The sequence below is a fragment of the Lonchura striata genome, chromosome 3, assembly GCF_050655825.1.
Source record: "Lonchura striata isolate lonStrDom1 chromosome 3, ASM5065582v1, whole genome shotgun sequence".
Lineage (NCBI taxonomy): Eukaryota > Metazoa > Chordata > Aves > Passeriformes > Estrildidae > Lonchura > Lonchura striata.
In genome coordinates this window covers 82370979-82388874 of record NC_140705.1, presented here as the reverse complement: position 1 = coordinate 82388874, position 17896 = coordinate 82370979, and the positions used below count along the sequence as shown (strand labels likewise).

Genomic DNA, 17896 nt, shown 5'->3' with positions numbered 1-17896 from the left:
ATCTGTTGTGTATGCCAGCCACTATATGGTATAAATTAGTTCTTAAGAGTAAGTTAGCGTGTCTCAAACATTCACAGCCTAAAGAGACCCTATCCCATCTTTTTTTGAAATATTTTAAAAGTATTTATGTTTTATTTAAAATTCAATTAGAGTTTTTTTATATGATTTTTCCCCAGGATTTAGTAATTCAAAAGGAAAATTGTTTTATATTATTGTTATTATTACTTCAAGTTTGATTTCAAACACACACAAAAAAAAATCACACAAATGTTTCTTTTACCCCATTTTTCTCCTGGTGTAGAGTGAAGGGAGTACAGAAATTTCCTTAGAGTCATGTCAGGATGACAGAAGACACAGATGTTGTTCATGCATACAGATTAGCAAGGACAAGTGAGATTGTGAGGATGTAGCATCACCTCTGCAACCTCTGCATTGCTTCTACTCTGGAATAAACAATCATGCAAAGAATTAGCAGAGAATAACTGAGATGTAAAATAACCCCTCACATTAGCCTGCACTGAAGGTTTTGTGTCTGCAGTCAAAATGTGAGAGTAATCACAAGCAGTTCATTGTAGTGCAGTCAGTGTCATTAGAAATGAAGCAAGAATGTTTCCATTTGGTTTCAAAGCCTTTGTTTTATTTGAACTATTCCATAAAGGACAGCTTTGGCTGTGGGGTCTTGTCACAGGTGAGCTGTGAAATGACTCCACAAGTGATCTCAGCAGGGACAGGTACACAGATTGCAGAAATGAAACAATAGAATTATTTAGGTTTCTGAAAAGACTGAGAAACATAAAATTCCCTGTGTGTATTGTGGTCACTTTAACATGTTGAGCATTATTCTCTTTACCTCTTGACCCATTCATGATAAAAACCTATCTCAGGTTTTCTCACGTGTATTTGCATTGCTTTGTATACCATCTTTATTCACCTCTTCTGCTCTTATTTACAGATGAAGTGTCTGGTGGCTCCTGCATTTTGCTGATCCTGCTGTGCATAGCAACTGTTTTCCTTAGCATTGGAGGAACTGCACTGTATTGCACCTTTGGTGACATGGAATCCCCTGTGTGTACTGATTTTGCAGCCAACATGGATTTCTATTATACACAGATACTGCAGAGTGTGGAAGAACTTAAACACTGGATAGTCTTCTCATAGCTGAAAGGAGTGGACACAGCACAATGAGAGCTCACCAGTGGTTATTGGAGAGAGTAGAACAAAATTGTGATTTCAAGTTCTTTAACACTTGCCACTTGCAGGTGATGTGTATTTGATTATATACTTTCACATTTACTTAGAAATCAAGAAAATTTTAGTTTAGCTATCAGGTGGCAAATGTTCACATCTGTTCACAACTGTAGCAGCGTGGTATGGGAGCATAAGAAGTTATAATCTTCATCCTTTTGAAAGTAGGCAAGTAGCTTTTCATCCACTTGAGCAAGTGAAGAAGAAGGAAGAAAATTATGTCTTCTGTATTCTCTCCCATTGCCACACATTGTGTAAGCAATCTCTGGAAGCTTAGTAAAAGGACAGCTTTCATTTACAGCTGTTTGTGCAAAGGTGTTGCCTCCAGCTATCATGCAATAAGTCTCTGTTTTATGGAAACATTATTTCTTTCTAAGTCTTAATGTTTTTATCTATTTTATTTCTCCTGGTGAGCCATGTAATTATTTGGGTGGAGTGAGAAGAGTGCAGTGGCATTCACAGAGCCCTCATTTGGTCATTACCAGGCTAACCCTGTATCTTTTAGCTTGCAGTGAATATCATGAGTGGAATAAATCTGCTGGCAGATTTCACTAAATTTCTTGGACCTTTACTCTCAGTATCATGCGGGTGTTTTAGAAATGGAAGGTTAAAAAATAGATCACTGGTCTCACTAAACACAGAAACAAAAGATGCTTACTAAATTATATTAAATAATCAGGTGTCTTTGGCTCATTTTAAAGCACCTGGTAGCAGGTGTGGGGCTAACTGGGTTTTCCTCCACCTATGTCACTGACTTAGAGTAATCACTTTGTGCCTCAGTTTCTCCTCTATAAATGGGGAATAATGATCCTTGCCTTTGTCTATGAATATTTATTGGAATTAGGGCTCATGTCTGATTCATCAAATGAGTGCACAGGATCCCAGAACTGTGTGGCTGCAGCCTCTGTCAATGAGTAAAGGTTATGTGAAGGGGGACTGATCCAGCAGAAGAGGTTCAGAGGTTCAGTGCAGATCCACAGCCTGTCAGTATTCAGAGCACTTGTTCCAGCCAATAAAGCACATTTGCATTTATTTGCCCTGCAGTTCTGAGACCTGTATTTTAAAATCTGTTCTTTCTCTGTCGGCTTTACAAACAAATTTAGATCAGTGCAAAGAGTAATTTGAAGTGAGTATTTCTATCACTTGGTGCTCAGCCCTCTCTGTGTGGTGGTGAGGGAAAGGCTGGAAGGACAGTGAAGGTGAGGATGAGGTACACAGGCCTTTGGGCCGTGTTCTGCTCAGGATGTGGCAGCTCTTCTTGCACAGAGCACAGTGGTGCAGCCCTGTTGACGGGGTGAGTTTGAAACCATTCCTTTACACCTCAGGAAAAACAGCATTTTTGAGGGGCCCACTTCACTCCGCTCTGTGATTTCCTGCTTACTAACCTTGTATGATGCAGTGTGTTCAAGTTTAGGATATTATTTTGTAAAATGCTATGAAGTGAAATTTTTGAGATACTGCTCAGAATTACATCATTAAAGATCATGCTTTGTGACATTTGCAAGCAAATTGTCCCTCTAGTGAGCTTGATTGTTCCTAATGCACTGTTACACTTAACGGGGTTTTAAAGTGAAAGTTAAAATCATGGTTTTTTGAGACTAAACTGCATGTATGATTTCTCTTTTGGTTTTCACTGTGGAGGCTTTGTTTATTTATACCCTAGGAAGCCTCATGTGCAGCTTTATACTAAACTAGCACATTTCAAATGCCCAAATTACTGAAAACTTTTGCTTTTAGAATGAAACTTGAGAATGGTAGTTAGGGGGTTGTTTGTTGTCCTCAAGAGTATCATAATGCTGGGCTACTCTATAGGAGAAAGGGAAAGACACTTCCGTGTTTTAAAGTGTTACTGGCTGGTTCAGTTTATTATTTGAATTCTGTGTTTGTTTATTTATTTAGTTTTTCTTTTAAAGAGAAGCTTAATTTTCTATTTTGACAATTTACTCACTGAGTAATTAAAAAGCATGCTTTCAGTTAAAGTATGTATTTATAGTGACTATGTTGTTAGAATATATTTTGGGTTTCTGTAACTTTGCATTGAGTGTTTATGGATATTAAGTTTATTCCTAAGGAGACAGCTGTTCATTTCAGCTTAAAAAAATATATATTTTTAACTTTTTGTGCACTTCATCACCAAAAAGATCAAGAGGTATTTATAGATCTATTTATTCAAAAGTATATCAGACATGGATATCAAAGATTCACAACTTCTAGGTTCATTTAATTAAAACTACTTTAAAACAATTATTTTATTTAAAACTATAAAGCTATTTAAAGTCAAAGCAATTTTTAATGTTTGCATTTCTTTATGAAAACCTGATGGTGCAAATTCTTGCTTTGTTTGACAGTTCTGTTAGTGCAAATGGTCTGTAGTGCATTATCAAACTTGCAGCTACCAACAGAACCAAATTTGCTTTGCATTGGACTCCAAAGAATGTGCAGGCAGGCCTGATGTTGACCTTCCTGTGTGTTCTGTTCTCTTTGGAATACTGGTGACACTGCTTCTTTCAACTGGGTGACCTGAGGGCTTGGGATCTTACAGTCAGATAAAGCAAAAAGAAATAGTGGATTTGAACAGTTCCTACTTGTCTGAGTGTTTGAGGTAAAATAATAACAAGCAACAGCTAAGGTTGTTTCAGGAGGAGGAAAGCAGTGCAAGAAGGCTTCTCCTTCACACACATGCTTGGTGTATTTTAAAGCATTTTGTGTGTAACTTTTTATTCATTGTTTCCTTCCCTGCCACTGTCTTTATGGCTGTTCTACTTGGCAATAGGGCAACCATACTGTGCTAAGTTGAAAACATTTGGAATTGGTAGGAAAATTCAGTAAATGGTTCCATACTTGAGAGAGTTTAGTTATGAAAAAAACTTTTCATAAAATATGACTGGATTTCAGGCTGCTAGTGTACCAGAGAAGTTGTGCCACTTAATCACCTGCAGCACTCTGCTAGAAACCCCCACCTTCCTGTTTATTCTTTGAGCATAATTACTTCAAAGAGATTCTTGTGATAAAGAAAAAAACAAGGCTTTTTGTGTAGATTCAGCATTATGCTGCCCAAAGATCTGAGCACATAATTAACACCCTCACCCCAAACAGTCTAGACTACACTAAGAAAGGCACTGTGCTGTAGTGTAGCCATACCATACTACAGGCTTCTTCTCAAGACAGTGTAAGGAAAAAGACATTCCACAGCCCAAGTATGTCAGCAGAAGTTTATGATCTAGACACAGGCTGTGTTTTAATTTTTTTTTCCATTATCTTTGCTTTCATACCTGGAGAATGCATAGTAGCCCTGGTGACAAGCAGTAGGAAGTATTGTAACAAAAAAGGAAACTCTCATTTAGGGTTCTTGGTAGTAAAGAGCAAGTTTGAACTATCAAGTAAACAGAGTACATTGGAAGTCCAGATTCTTTTGTGACTGGGTACTGTCCCACTCAATAACCTAAAGGGATAACCCTCCTAAGGAAACATGTTTGCCTACTTTGTACTGTAATATAAAACCACGAACATCTGAAAGGAATCAAAGTTATTTGTAACAAATTTATCTTAAGCTTCCTTAAGCAAAAGGAGTAAATAACTGTCTTTGAAAGTCACCCAAGCTTGTAATTATATATTGTAGCAAAAAAAAAAAAATAAAAACTGTCCCAAAGAAAATACATGAACCTGTATGTATACTGTGATTTCTAAATGTCTGAAAAGATTGAGATTTTCTGTGAAATTCAAGTAAATGGGCAGTACGTCCAATAAGAATTTCATTATTAAGCCCAAACCAGAATGGAAAGTGAGGATAAAATGTGTAAGGTTTGGTCTGGGTTTTGGTGTAGTTTTCCTGGGTGATCTGTCTTTGTTTCAATAGTTAAACAAAGACTCAGTTTCCTCATAGAGCCTGGTGCTGCCAGACAGGTGGGTTTCGGATACTAAAATGTTGCCTTACTGTATCATTGTGAAAGCAAGGTGACAGATGGTGAGTTTCAGAATTCCTAGTAATTGGTGAGTGACCTGGATAGTGGTCACAAGGCATTCTGCTCTCTGAAATCAATTAAATAAATAAAAATACAAACAGTTGCAGATCAATCCAACCTATAGTCTCTGATCTGAATAGGAGTATATCAATGCTACATTTTGCAACACTTTCCTACCCATTTTTATTCCTTCTGCCTCCACTTTACCACTTCTTTCCCAGTATGAAACAGCACATTTTCTATCATTCACAGGACCTCAAAAAGTCTCTAGTCCAACCTTCTGCTCAAGGCAAGGTCAACTGAGATCAGACCAAACTGCTCAGGGCTTTATCCAGTTGGGTCTTGAAATCCTCCAAGGATGAAGACTGCACAACCTCCTTGGGCATTTTCCTTTGCCTGGCTGTGCTCAGGGTAAAAAGGTTTTTCTTTATACCTGTATAATCTCTCTTTCAATTTGTTGTCTCTCATGCTCCTGATATTCACTGCTGCAAGGACATTTCTTAGTAACCTCCTCAGAGAAATCATCTCTTCTCCAGGCTGTACACTATTTTCTACCACTGTCCTTCTGATTCTTCTCACTTTCTTTTCCACAGTATCTTCTTTCCTGACAGAGATTCAGAATTCTATTAAATTCTATTCTATTATTCTATTAAAATAGGGATCCTGCATCCCTTTTCTCTTCCCCGTTATACTCTGAAATTCAATAGTAAGATTTAGAAATCAACAATGAGGCCACAGGCAAAACTGAAATAGCAATTACAGCTAGTCTTGCGGTAAAAACTCTTGATGACTCTCACTGGCTCACCAGTGTATAGCAGTGATGGCAGAACTTAGGCTGATTCTTGTACTACTCCTAAACAGCTGGTATTTAAAGGACTGCATGCTGACGTCCATGTGTCTTACAAAATATTTGAAATATTTTCTCTAAAATAGCTACCCTAGGAAGCCTAAAATATTTAACTATAAAGTCCTTTTTTAAAAAATAATTTTTTAGAATTTGGAGCTTTAATGCTCCTTTATATCATTTGTGATTTGTATTACTTTGAATTAAAAGTCGTGGTAGTTCACGTTGTCATAACATGAGCCTAGAATTTACTAATTTCAGTAATGTCCAAATATTGTGGTCATCTCTTGAAGAAAATGATGGTGGGGAGTAGGTGCATGTTGTTTTACAGTTGCTCTGTGACAGCTGTTACTGAATTGATACCAGTGAATTTCAGCCAAAATTGTACACTTGGCTTCATCCTGATTTTTTTCTTTTAATATGTCAAGCAGGTGAATATAGAAAATATAGAGACAACACTGAAGCACAGCCAAAATTTCTAAGATATGTCCAATACTAGACCAAAGTACTCCATTATTCTAAATTTTAAGCTGCTCTTGAAAACAAGTTTGAATCCATCTTCACATGACATCAAATCCATCAGCTCTCTCCCTCTGCTTTTTGCCAAGGAGCTGTCTGGCAAAGTATCATCTTTTAGCCAAGTTGGGCCCCTGGTGTAGCACTCATTTGTTAGGCTGCTGGGAAGTTTCCAGTAACACTTCTGTAAAGTGCCAGTTCATGAGCCTGTCACCTTTCATTGCCTGGCACTGAAAATGAGTTTAAGCCCCTCTATTGTGCTTTTATAGACTGATCAGCTTTAAAGCTGTTACCAAAAACAACTCTCAGAGTGAGAGCTAAATGTTTTTCAGAAAGTGCCATGTGCCAAGTACTGCAGTGAGAAAACTTGGCCGGTTTTGCCATAATGTGTCCAGACTCCACAGCTGCTGTTCACAAGGTATGGAAGCAGTGCCCCATGCTGTGTTTCCAGCAGTGCACCCCTTAAGCTGGCCAGGATCCATTCTGTTCTCCTGAGCCAGCAGCCTTGCACCAGAAAGGACCATGGTTGCGTGAGAAGTCATGAAAGCATACATGCACTTGAAGCAGAGCAATGTGAAATGTGAGATATTCCTTCCACATAAACCTTACACCTAAATCTAGAGGTGTTGTTTTCTTTTTTTTTTTTTTTCAAACTTTCATCTAGGAACCATTAATCAGTTTTCTTTCTTATATTTTTATTAGAGAAATACAGCATTAAGCCAATTCCTCTGTTTCTTTTCCAGAAATAGGAATTAATGCTTTTTGCCAATGAGAACATGCATCTTGCCACTTGATGCTGAGAATATTTGTGCTCATACAGTTTTTTCTGCCAGAATTTCTTTTGAAATGGATGGATTGTCTCTGAGGCTCTCAGAGTAGCAAGAATATTTTCACACTACTTTTCCTGAGCGAGCTGAATCCAGTGCACTATGGAAGGGACTTGCAGAAAAAAAAAAGGGGAGTGGAACATTTGAATCACCCACCACCATCAAAGAGTATGTTTAAAAAGAGTTCCAAAGCAAAAAACCCCAAAATATTCTGAGGTTTTTAGTGAACTTTCAAAGATCTGAAGATTTATTTAGAAATTGATAAATTAAATAAGGGGGAACAACTCAGTGTTACACAAAGGTAAAGACAAAGTATCTTACGGGTAAAAGAGCTGCAGAAATGATGTAGCAAAGGCCTTAGATCAGCTATGGTAATTTTTTACTGGAAATAATAAAAAATATTTCTGATAATGGTAGCTATCAGGGATGGGGTTTTTTAATCAGATTTTACAGAAACAGAAAAAATATGCACAATAGTTTAATGGCATCAGGGAGGAAAAGGGAATAAGCATTAAAATATTGTTAAATTCTTCATAGGACTCCTCAGGAGCAAGTAGTTTTTACAAGGTCATGTAGCAGGAAGAAGGAGAGCAAGATCAGAGCTTATAAATTCTATTTTATGATATTTTGTCTGTTTCCAGTTCCCAGTAGGACAACACATATTAGGGAAGATAAATGAGTACCCTTTTGTTCATAATCTCTTTGACTTTACAGAGCTTTGAAGACTTTCTTTAAAGATATTTTTATATTCTTATAAATTTTGTGGTGATCTGAGGAAACAGTTTTATTCAAGGGAAAAACTTCCTTTCTAGTATGCAGGACAAACTGCAAATGCCCTTTTATCATATTTTTAGTACTTGATATCATCATGGTAGCCGGCTGCTATTTACATGTATTAAAACAAATGGTATCAACAGACCACAAACTTGTGGGAACACAAAGTATAATGGCAATTTCTATAATCAGAAATTGAGGCTCAGGCTGTCTGCAGTTACTTTGTGTTTCACCATCTAACTCATGCTCTGTTAAGTACCAGGAAAATAATTCTCAGCAGAAGGGGCCCTGCTGAGAATCCTACTCAAGGCACAATCTCACAGCTCTGCTGGGCTTCACACAATACCTCTGGCTGTGCCAAGAGGGAGGAAACAAAGTGATGTGGAAAGAAGCCACAGTCACCAGATTCTGCCTCTCAGCACAAATTAAGTTCTTGTGAGGCACAGAAATCTTTTGACCATAGAGTAGATGTTGTCATCACTGCAAATGTGAAAGATTAAAATATTTTCAAATGTTCTTGGCATCTCTAAAAAATTACTTTAATAACCCTATTTTCATTTCAATTTTTGTGTTACTGAAAGCTTTCCCTTGGTTGAAGGAAAAGAAAGTTATGCAATGGTTTTTGAGGGGGTTCTTGATGTGTACTGTCTCTTGTATTTTTCTATAAATAGGGAATTACTTTTCTGAGTCAATTCACTGGGTAATAGCCCATGACATACCTACAAAGGCAAAGTAGATGGCCATTAGCAATAAATGACCCATTTATTATAAAACAGCCCCATTAAATGGAACCATCCCTATCAAGTCAGGCAGTACGATGATGAAACAATATTTTCAGTGAATAACCTGAATTTTGCAATGCGTAGCAAGCCTTGCACAGCCCACCCACACTGCCAGCTCAGTCTGGCACTTTGCTGCAATTTGTGCTGGGATCTTTCGTGGCTAAAACTTCTCAGTACAGAGCAGCCAAGAGAAGAGTGTTCTTCCCTTTGCTCCTTTCACCATAGAGATGGGCAGGTCTCTCAAAGCTTAACAGCCAAGAGTTGTCTTTAAAGGCACCTACAGTTTCAGTAATGAAACCCCAAAACTGTGAATCAAATGTTCTGCTCCCAGGAGATCACGCAGTGTCCTTTAGAACTGAGCCTGAAATTGTTATTTTGCCTACAGTCCAGCATAGAAGAGACTGTACAGTGTGCCCTGCTACTAAACTTGCTGATATTCATTAAGTGGGTATATGCAGTATGAGGGATTGAGGATTTTGGGATACCTGAACAAAAGCATCATGGGAACCCTAAAAAGACTTGTAGAAAGTTTTGAGTGGAAAAAGTGCTGCTGAGACTGCTTCATTAATTCAGTATTATTCAAATATGAACAAGTTTCTTAAAGTAAAAAGGCTGCACTCTGTGGCACTTAGATCACAGGGAACTTAGCATCACAGTCATGAATTTAAATATGGTTTAACAGGTCACTAGATCAGAGACAGGGCAAATATAATTTTACTTTCTGGCTATTGTTCCGAACTGCACTGTTAAATAGAAAACTATTTCCAGGTTTTTGGGGGGTTTTTTTGTTGGTGGTGTTTTTTTGTGTTTTTTTCTAGTCCTTATATTATTTTCCATTTTATTTTCCTCAAATCTTCATCCCTGCCTCTGGACAAATCCTTATTAACTAATTGGCTCAGTAATTTTTATTTTTCATAGGGCCAGAGAAGGAAATTACTGTGGCTGAAAAAGGCTGCGCTGTGACACAGTTTGAAGTAGTTGGGAGGAAGAGTTGATGAAGTGATAAGAACACAAACCTGGAACTTGAGAGGGCTTACTTTAATTGCCTGCTCTTCCACAAATTTCCTGTGTGTTCTTAAGCACATCACTTAATTGTCCAGTGTTTCAGTGTGCTGCAAGTGGAACAGGGACAATTCTCTGAAGCCCCCTGTGGCAGTACTCATCCTAATGATCCTGAGAGCGAGTGGAGTCATGGTAATTTCAGAAGTAACACATTTTAAGCAACATCAGCAAAACTTGCCAGTCACACTTTGACTCATATGGTTACCCTACATTGTCACAAGTAATTGCAATGAAACCTGCATCTGAGAAAAGACAGGAAAAAAACCCTTGTTATTCACTTTCTTTCTTGAGTTTTCTCTGAGTATGAAAGCTGTTTCAGAGGGGCTATAGGAAAGTGTTATGGAAAACTAGGGAGATACACTTTAATATTTCTGACAGCCTTTGTGCTGTGCCATCAGGTACAAAAATAATTCAAAACCGAATTGCATTCAGTTTTGGTTTGGGGTTTTTTGGGGGGGTTTTTTGGGTTTTTGTTTTGTTTTGTTTTTGTGTTTTTTTGTTTCTTTTTGTGAGTTGCTTTAGCATCATAATGACTATACTGTGACATTTTACAGCTATTTTGAGATACCTGTAGAAATAAAAACTGTTTTTACCTCCCTACATTTCCCTGTGGGAGTGAGGGATAAAGTCAGTTACTTGATAGATTTTAGTCTCTGGTATCTGCAGTGCACAGACTTGTTGGTCCTTCACACAATTTTTAGTACCTGCAGAGGAGCAGAGCTTTTAATGTGCCTAATGTTGCTGGTGGTCTCTGCGAAGGGTGGAGAAAGGAGAGGGGGAGTTGGCAGGAATAAACTGTGGGAAATACAGACAGGTTGTTTTTTAAAGTCTTAATGCTAAAAGCTTTGAAAGAGAATGTGGAAGTCTGTCCCCCATTCTTTTCACATTTATACCAATTAGGCTTTTTGCTACCTGTGACTCACTACAGTGACAGGATTAGTTCAGATTTAGTGATTTAGATTCTCAAGTTCACTAAGAAATTGCCCATCATAAACTATTCACTGGAAATCTTGAAAATTATGTGGGAGGCTGATAAAGGAAGAAATGAGCCTAATTAAGTTACACCTTCCAGTTCAAGCACAACCTAGAAATTCTCTAGTGCAGCTGCCTCCAGAAACACCCTTCTCTCACAGGTATTAGCTGTGGAAACTACCCTTGACTGCACAAAAAGTCGGGCATCTTGTTGGTTCTGTGGGGGTTTTTTTCCCCTTTTTTTAAGTCACTTTCTTGTAGGTTTCTGTGCAGAAGGTAGAGGTTTTGCCCATTTTCTTCCAAATATGTACCCAGGTGGTGGCAGAGAAGAGTGATGGTACCATCATCTCTTACTGAAATAGAAAAATATTACGGTCACAGCAGGTAGTACCCATTTTTTGGTGCTATTGTTACAGTTCTGTAGACTGATTTTTCAGACCCATGCATATCCTATTCTTTTCAGTTGATGCTGGGAATACTAAATACAGAGAAACCATCATTTAATGCTGTTTATCCCTATGTCACACAAGAAAACCAGAAATGGATGCTAAATAAATAATCCTATCAGCCCCTATTAAAATTCATTGTTATATCTCTGTGAGCTGAAGTACTTATCTCAGCACATCTCACTGAGGTGCTGGTTTTCAGCACCTCATGATTTCCAGGGCATGTTTGAGTAAATGATAAAAAAAACCTTTAGGAGGGGGAGGGAAAGGGCAGGTCTTGTAACTTAGATGAAAATAAGTTGTATGAATGGGATTTTCCTTGTGATGAAATAGTCATTGCTGCCAATCTATTCAAAGTGGAGAGAGACAGAGGAGCAAGGGATATAACTGTATTGTCCTTTCTTCAATCTATTTCTTGTTTCTCATTGTTTCTTGACCTCAAATATCTCATTCTCCAAAACAAAATTCAGATTCCTGCTGCTGCTGCTTCTGTTACTGTGAGGAGTGCTGCTTTCTTAAAGTAAACTACTGATAAATTATGTCACCAGCAATGCATATTATCATAAGTTATTTGCTTCCTTCTGAGTTTTCCTCCCTTAGAAGAACAATTTCATTTAGGTGTACTGCAAATTTGAAGTGTAACTACCTTTGAATTTCAAATCCACTTCAAACATGAGCCATGCATGGTCTCTGTACTTGGCCAAGCTTGCACCAATTTAATGGACACTGTCAAGCAGCCTTCTCTCAAATTATGCAAAAGTGTTGGCAGAGATCGAGTCTTCTGTCTTTTTAAGGCCCAAATATTTAATACTTCAATATTTACAAGAAAGCCTTCAAACACTGTAGTTAAATGAGTGCTAATCCATCACTTCAAGTGAATAGTTCCATAAGCAGAACCTGATGTGGAAAAGGCATGTTAACTAAGACCTGAAACCACTTATTGAGTAAGGAAGGCAAAAAGATTACTGAACACCTACCCAGTGACTACATGAACAGGAATCTTTGAAACAACAGGATATGCTAATGTAATTAAAGACAGCATCATAACATAGGTACCAAAAGCCCAAATCACAAAGTTCAAGCAGTCTTATTTCTGAGATTGGAGACATTTGCTTTACTATCTTAATAGAAAGTGCTCTTTAGAGAGCAGCAAAGAGCTGCATTGCTTTAAAATACTCAGCTCAATCAAAAGCAGACCACTTCTGAGTGTTAGGCTATTTTCTTCCAAAACAAAATCACAGCAAAATGGAAAAAGCCATCTGGTAGTCCTGCAGCATCATCTCTAGCTAGAGCAAAGCCAGCTTTTTATATGCTCACAACTGTTCTTACACAGATATTCCAGTGTAGATTTGTCACTGACCTTCCAGTCTTGGAGACAAACATTTTATTGCTATTATAATTAGCATTTAAAGCTTGTTATTGTGTCATACTGCTTTGGCAGTGCACAGGTCCTGCTTCACTTCTGGTGTAGGCCTGCATCTCCCCAGACAAGAGTCACAGAGAACAGAGGCAGACCTTGCTCTGCCCTGTTTCATCTCTCCAAAATGTGGCCCTGCCCCACAGAGAAGAGCAGTGCAAGAGCAGCCCAGCTCCCCAGGTTCCAGCAGCACGTGTGCCCCATGCTTTGCTGCACCATGGCTGGGGTGCAAGAATGCTCAATTTCCCACTCACCAATGCAGCGAGCCCCACAGAGAAATTAGATTTCAAATACTTTTGACACATACCTACAACTCGTAGAATGCTTTGAGACACTCTTGACTTTTTTTGCTTTATGCTAAAGAAAAGAAAAATATCTCATGGTTATGATTTGACACTATGATTTAATTTCAAGCTGTGAATCTCATATTTTTCAATAAATGACAAACTGAAAGAACCCCACAACCAGCTGCTATCACTTTTCTGTTGTTTCTATTTGTTACTATCCTGGTATAAATTTTATTTCATTGGTTCTTGTAACATTGCACTTCATAAAGGGGAAAGCAGCATGACACTGCCTAATTCCTTTTCATGATACTGACATCTTGAAATTATTCTTTTTTTTCCTTCCAGGTTAACAAGAGAGGCTGGATATCTATTTTTATGGCAAGTTTTTATTTTCCTGCAATTCATCTTTTTCATGCTAGCTGGGTCATTTAATTTGTTGTTGACCTAGTTTCAGTTAGGAAAAATTAGACTATTCATCATCAGAAAAGATTTATCCTTTGAGACTTTTAAAAAATATATACTATCAATTATTTTATGTTCCAATATTTTTCTTGTCGAGTCCCTTGTTTCAAATGAAAACAGTTTCTTTGTACGCAGCCTTGACAATGATTCCTTTTTAATAGTGAGGTGTAATTACTACCAGGAAGAGTGACACTGAAATTTAGTCACAGACCAGCTGGCACATGATGGAGTTGTCACAGACCACAGCTTCGTTGTAGGGATGTTTCCCTCCAGCAATATTGAAGCAGAAGCAGCCACAGTAATGAGAGGTTTGAAACCCACGTTGTAATTGGTTCTGTCACACTGCTCAGAATGAGTGACCCTGTTAAAAAGTGGAAGGAGACAGAAAAGCAGGTTTAGAAGCAGGTTACCTGAGTGATTCTTGCTTGCCTGCTCTCACTTTGGTAGTCCTGGGAGGAGCAATCAGCTCTCTCAAGCTTTTTGGCAATTTGCCCCACTTCTAACAGGTTTTGGGGAGGACCTGGGGCCAATTAACCTTGGACAAGAGGTTGCAGCTGTGAGCATGATGGCTATGACTTTTTTTGGTTCCACCTAGAATGGGAATTTGTCACAGTTCCAGCAATGAATGATTAATTTCCTGAACATGTAAGTCAACATAAATCTCTGGTGTCCATAAGGAAATGCAGTTATTAGTAATTATAACTTCCAGTGGACTTAAGGCAGTTCAGATTTTTTTTTTTTTTTTAGCTATGCTTTAGATCTGGATGCAGATCCACGGTATTGTGTTTGGCCAGGAGTTTGGTGGAATCTTGGACACATTCCCAAAGTGCCTGTGGCAGGTTTTTAAGGTGGCAGGATCTGCAGAGCAACATTCCTGAAGGTGCTCTGTGATTAAAGCTGAAGTCTCTAATACCATGTTCACTATTAATGTTTCTGCTGTTTTCCCTTCTAAATATGGGTGTAGAAACAGTCCTTGGAGACCTTTGTGTCCTCCATACCCACCAGAGTATTTTCCCCTTCTGTTCCCAGCTGCCATAGGGAATTTGGGGTGAGGGAGAGATGTAGCTGCATTTAACAGGGATGCTAGCTCAGCCTGGGAGAAAGTAAAAGGGCCCAGGGGAATGAGAAGGAATAACATTTAAAACATTACAGCCACAGTTTTTGGATTTGGATGACACAGAAACTCCTCGTAGGCCTTATTTGTAAGGTTTGTTTAGGGGTATCCTCTATGCAGTCTAGAATCCTTACCTGATGCTGGGTGATTACACAATATGTTAACTGAGATTTCAGACATTTTATGCAATCAGTTGTTTCTAGGAGACTGATAATCAGAGCTAAAGGCTTCCTCTGTGTGCTGTGTTTTCAACCCTTTGTGTTGTATCCCAGGTCCAACAGTGTTTTTGTAGTCTCAGCTAATAAGTGTGTATTCTGGATTTTTTAAATTTAAAACTTTTGTCCCTTGTGGCTATGGAGAAACAAATATTTTAAGAAGATTGAAGCTTTAGAAACTATAAATATAAAAAGCTTTAATTTCACTAGACTGTATTCAGATATTTCAGGGTCAATATTTATTGTCCATCAAAGTGTACACAGATACTACTTGTTTATGTCCATAGACCAGTGTTAAGCCAATCTCATATCCAGCAAAACAGATACTGCAAAAATTAAGAGGTTATTAAGATGTTTTGCAACCAACTCTAACCCCAAAGTCCTTGAAAGATCCTCTGCCTGGAGGATGTGAGGAAGACAGATGTCATGCATGAAAGAGGACCTCTTAGTTTGTTAAACAAGAAACTGTTCTTCCGGTTTTTGAAAGACACCTGTGCAGAATCAAAATGAGTTCTTGGTAACATGCTGCCTCATCAAACTGAGGAGATGTCCTCTGCCTTCCTGTCTGTCAGTAAAATGCAGGTAAGTGTGAGGTCATGTGGTCTGTGCTCTGTCTGCACATTTGGCACTTTCAGATGCACCAGAGATAACACAAAGAGGACATAAATTGGAAGAGAACACTGTGGGAATCCAGAACTTCCCTCTGGCTGCCCAAGGTCTGGGACCCTGGCAGGGGGTCAGGAACCCCCCTGTACAGAGCCCCCAGAGACACTGTCTCTGATCTCTGTCCATGGAAAAGAGTTTTCAAGGATGAATTACAAGCTCTGAGTGTTTGATATGAGTAATAATTAAGTGTGGCATGGGTGCAATCTAGGATTCTAGATTAGGGGTCTAAAGGGCACAAGATGGAGGAAATTGGGTGTGTCTTGTCCTTTTTCTCCTTCTTCATGCCCTCCATGTTTCACTGTGGTGTTGGCATTTTTCTATTGGTTTAGGCTGGGGATACACTGTTCAACGTAGGTGACAGATATTGGCACATTATTGTAAATATAGCACAGGTAGTTTCTGGTATATAATGTTTGTAACATCCCACTGAGGGCAGAGCCCCACACGCTGCCCTGCAGGACAGACCTGCAGTAGGGCAGCAGAACATGTTAGAGACAAGCAAGAATAAACAACCTTGAAACCAGCACAGACGAATTATGGCTTCTTCTTTGGCAATGGGGCAGAAAGACAGAGACTTTCTACAATCTCGGAATCATCAATACCACAGATTCCAACAAGAATACAAGTGGAGGATGGAGACAGAAGGAGAGATCTCTGGGCACAGCTTGATGGCTTCCAAAAATTGGAAGGAAGGACAAAGGGAAATCTAAAGCCAATCTTGTTCAAGTAAGAGGCCAGATACAACAGTGCCCCTCACTGTGTTTAGTCTAGCTGTGTGTACCTCCCCAGTCTTGCTTTTGGCAGAAATTATTATTTTCACTTTCATCCCTTCACTCTTCTCCACGGTCCCTGCAAGAGAGAGAAAACAAGGAGTGTGTGGCCTGATGATCTGAGAGAAGAGATAATTGAAAATTGCCACAAAAAGAAAATCAGTCATGGTCTCTGGGAATGCTGATAAGCAGAAACCTCAAACCCAAACAAGCATCCAGATTTTTATTTCAAAATAAATACTGACCTCTGTGCAGCAAGTACTTTGCAGGCTGCTGCTTCAAAAATAGAACCTTTTACATACTTAGCCCTTCTTTGGGTTTTTCCCATCCCTCCTTGCCTACATCGAATGCAACCCTCCCCTCCCTGAGGTCCTGGCCCTGGAGACAGGAGCGGAGCGGGGCGGTGCCACCTCCCGGCTCCTGCCTCCCTCGGCTCAGCCCAGAACCTGGAATGTCCCTGTGAAAAACGCCAACCACTTGGTTTTTAAAATTTTAAAAGTTTAATAATAATAAAATGGTTATAAAAATAGTAATACAATTAGAGTGATAAAGTTTAGAGTTAGGACAATTACAAGACAATAAAAAGCAAAGACTTCCGGACGTCTGGATGCTCTCAGACACTAAGTCATGAAAAGCATGCCTTGTGAACAAAGGAATCACCCTTAAACCAATACACTTGTTGCATATTCATACATCCTTTATGGCTATGCATACATTCTATTCTAAACAAGAAACTCTGTCTGCTGTATGTCAACTGTTTCCTTTAATCCCCTGGTGTCTTGGAGTCTGAGCAAGGCCTGAAGAAATTAGCTTCTTCTGATAAGAAGCCATATATTCCTCTCCTGTGGAAGATTTAGGTGTTCCTCAAAGTGAGTATCTCATTCCTAAAAAAAACTTCCCCACATACATAGTCTCTATTTTAACATTATGTTGGAACCTAAAACTATATTTAACACACTACTTAAGAGAATTAATACAGCATAACTTTCTAACATTACACATATAATATTCATTGTAATATTTGCGAAAAGCCACTCACAAAATATGCATTTTTAACAGTCCCCAACTGCAAGGAACACACAGGGGTCATCGAGTTCAGCTCCTGGCCCTGCACAGCACCAAACCAAAGAGCCACAGCAAGGGCCTGAGAGCGCTGTCCCAACACTTGTGGAGCTCTGTCAGGCTGGTGCTGTGACCACTTCCCTGGGGAGCTGTTCCAGTGCCCAGCCACTCTCTGGCTGAAAAATCTCCTCCTCCTGATATCCACCCTAAACATCTCTGACACAACTTCAGGCCATTCCCTCGGCTCCTGCCGTGGGTCCTGTCACTGGTCACCACAGAGAACAGATCTGTGCCTACCCCTCCTCTTCTCTCACAAGGAAGGTGTAACTGCAGTGAGGTCTGTGTGGCAAGCACATAGCACATATCTCTCCCTCTCAGGATTTTTCATAGAAGTGCACAGAGGGAAATGAAAGTGAAAACAATTTCTATTTCTGCTCCTTCTTTTTCCTATGTGGAATGTGTTTGGAGAATTG

General features: G+C 39.0%; 1 protein-coding gene and 1 long non-coding RNA gene across 4 annotated transcripts in view; one reads left to right on the top strand and one right to left on the bottom strand.

The window, feature by feature from the left end:
- CNST (consortin, connexin sorting protein) overlaps nt 1-13311 on the top strand; it is a 57261-nt gene extending 43950 nt beyond the window's left edge. For all 3 annotated transcript variants that reach the window (XM_085576942.1, XM_085576941.1, XM_021550460.3), the window contains one exon: nt 953-13311. In XM_085576942.1, coding sequence (XP_085433068.1) covers nt 953-1158 — 206 coding nt within the window. In that variant the 3' untranslated portion in view covers nt 1159-13311. The remainder of the gene's footprint in view (nt 1-952) is intronic.
- LOC146767966 (uncharacterized) lies at nt 10888-16037 on the bottom strand. Its single transcript, XR_014954411.1, has 2 exons — nt 13155-16037; nt 10888-11337 (listed from the first exon to the last, which is right to left on the bottom strand). It is a non-coding gene; the product is annotated as an uncharacterized LOC146767966 (long non-coding RNA).
- Nucleotides 16038-17896: the final 1859 nt, after the last annotated feature.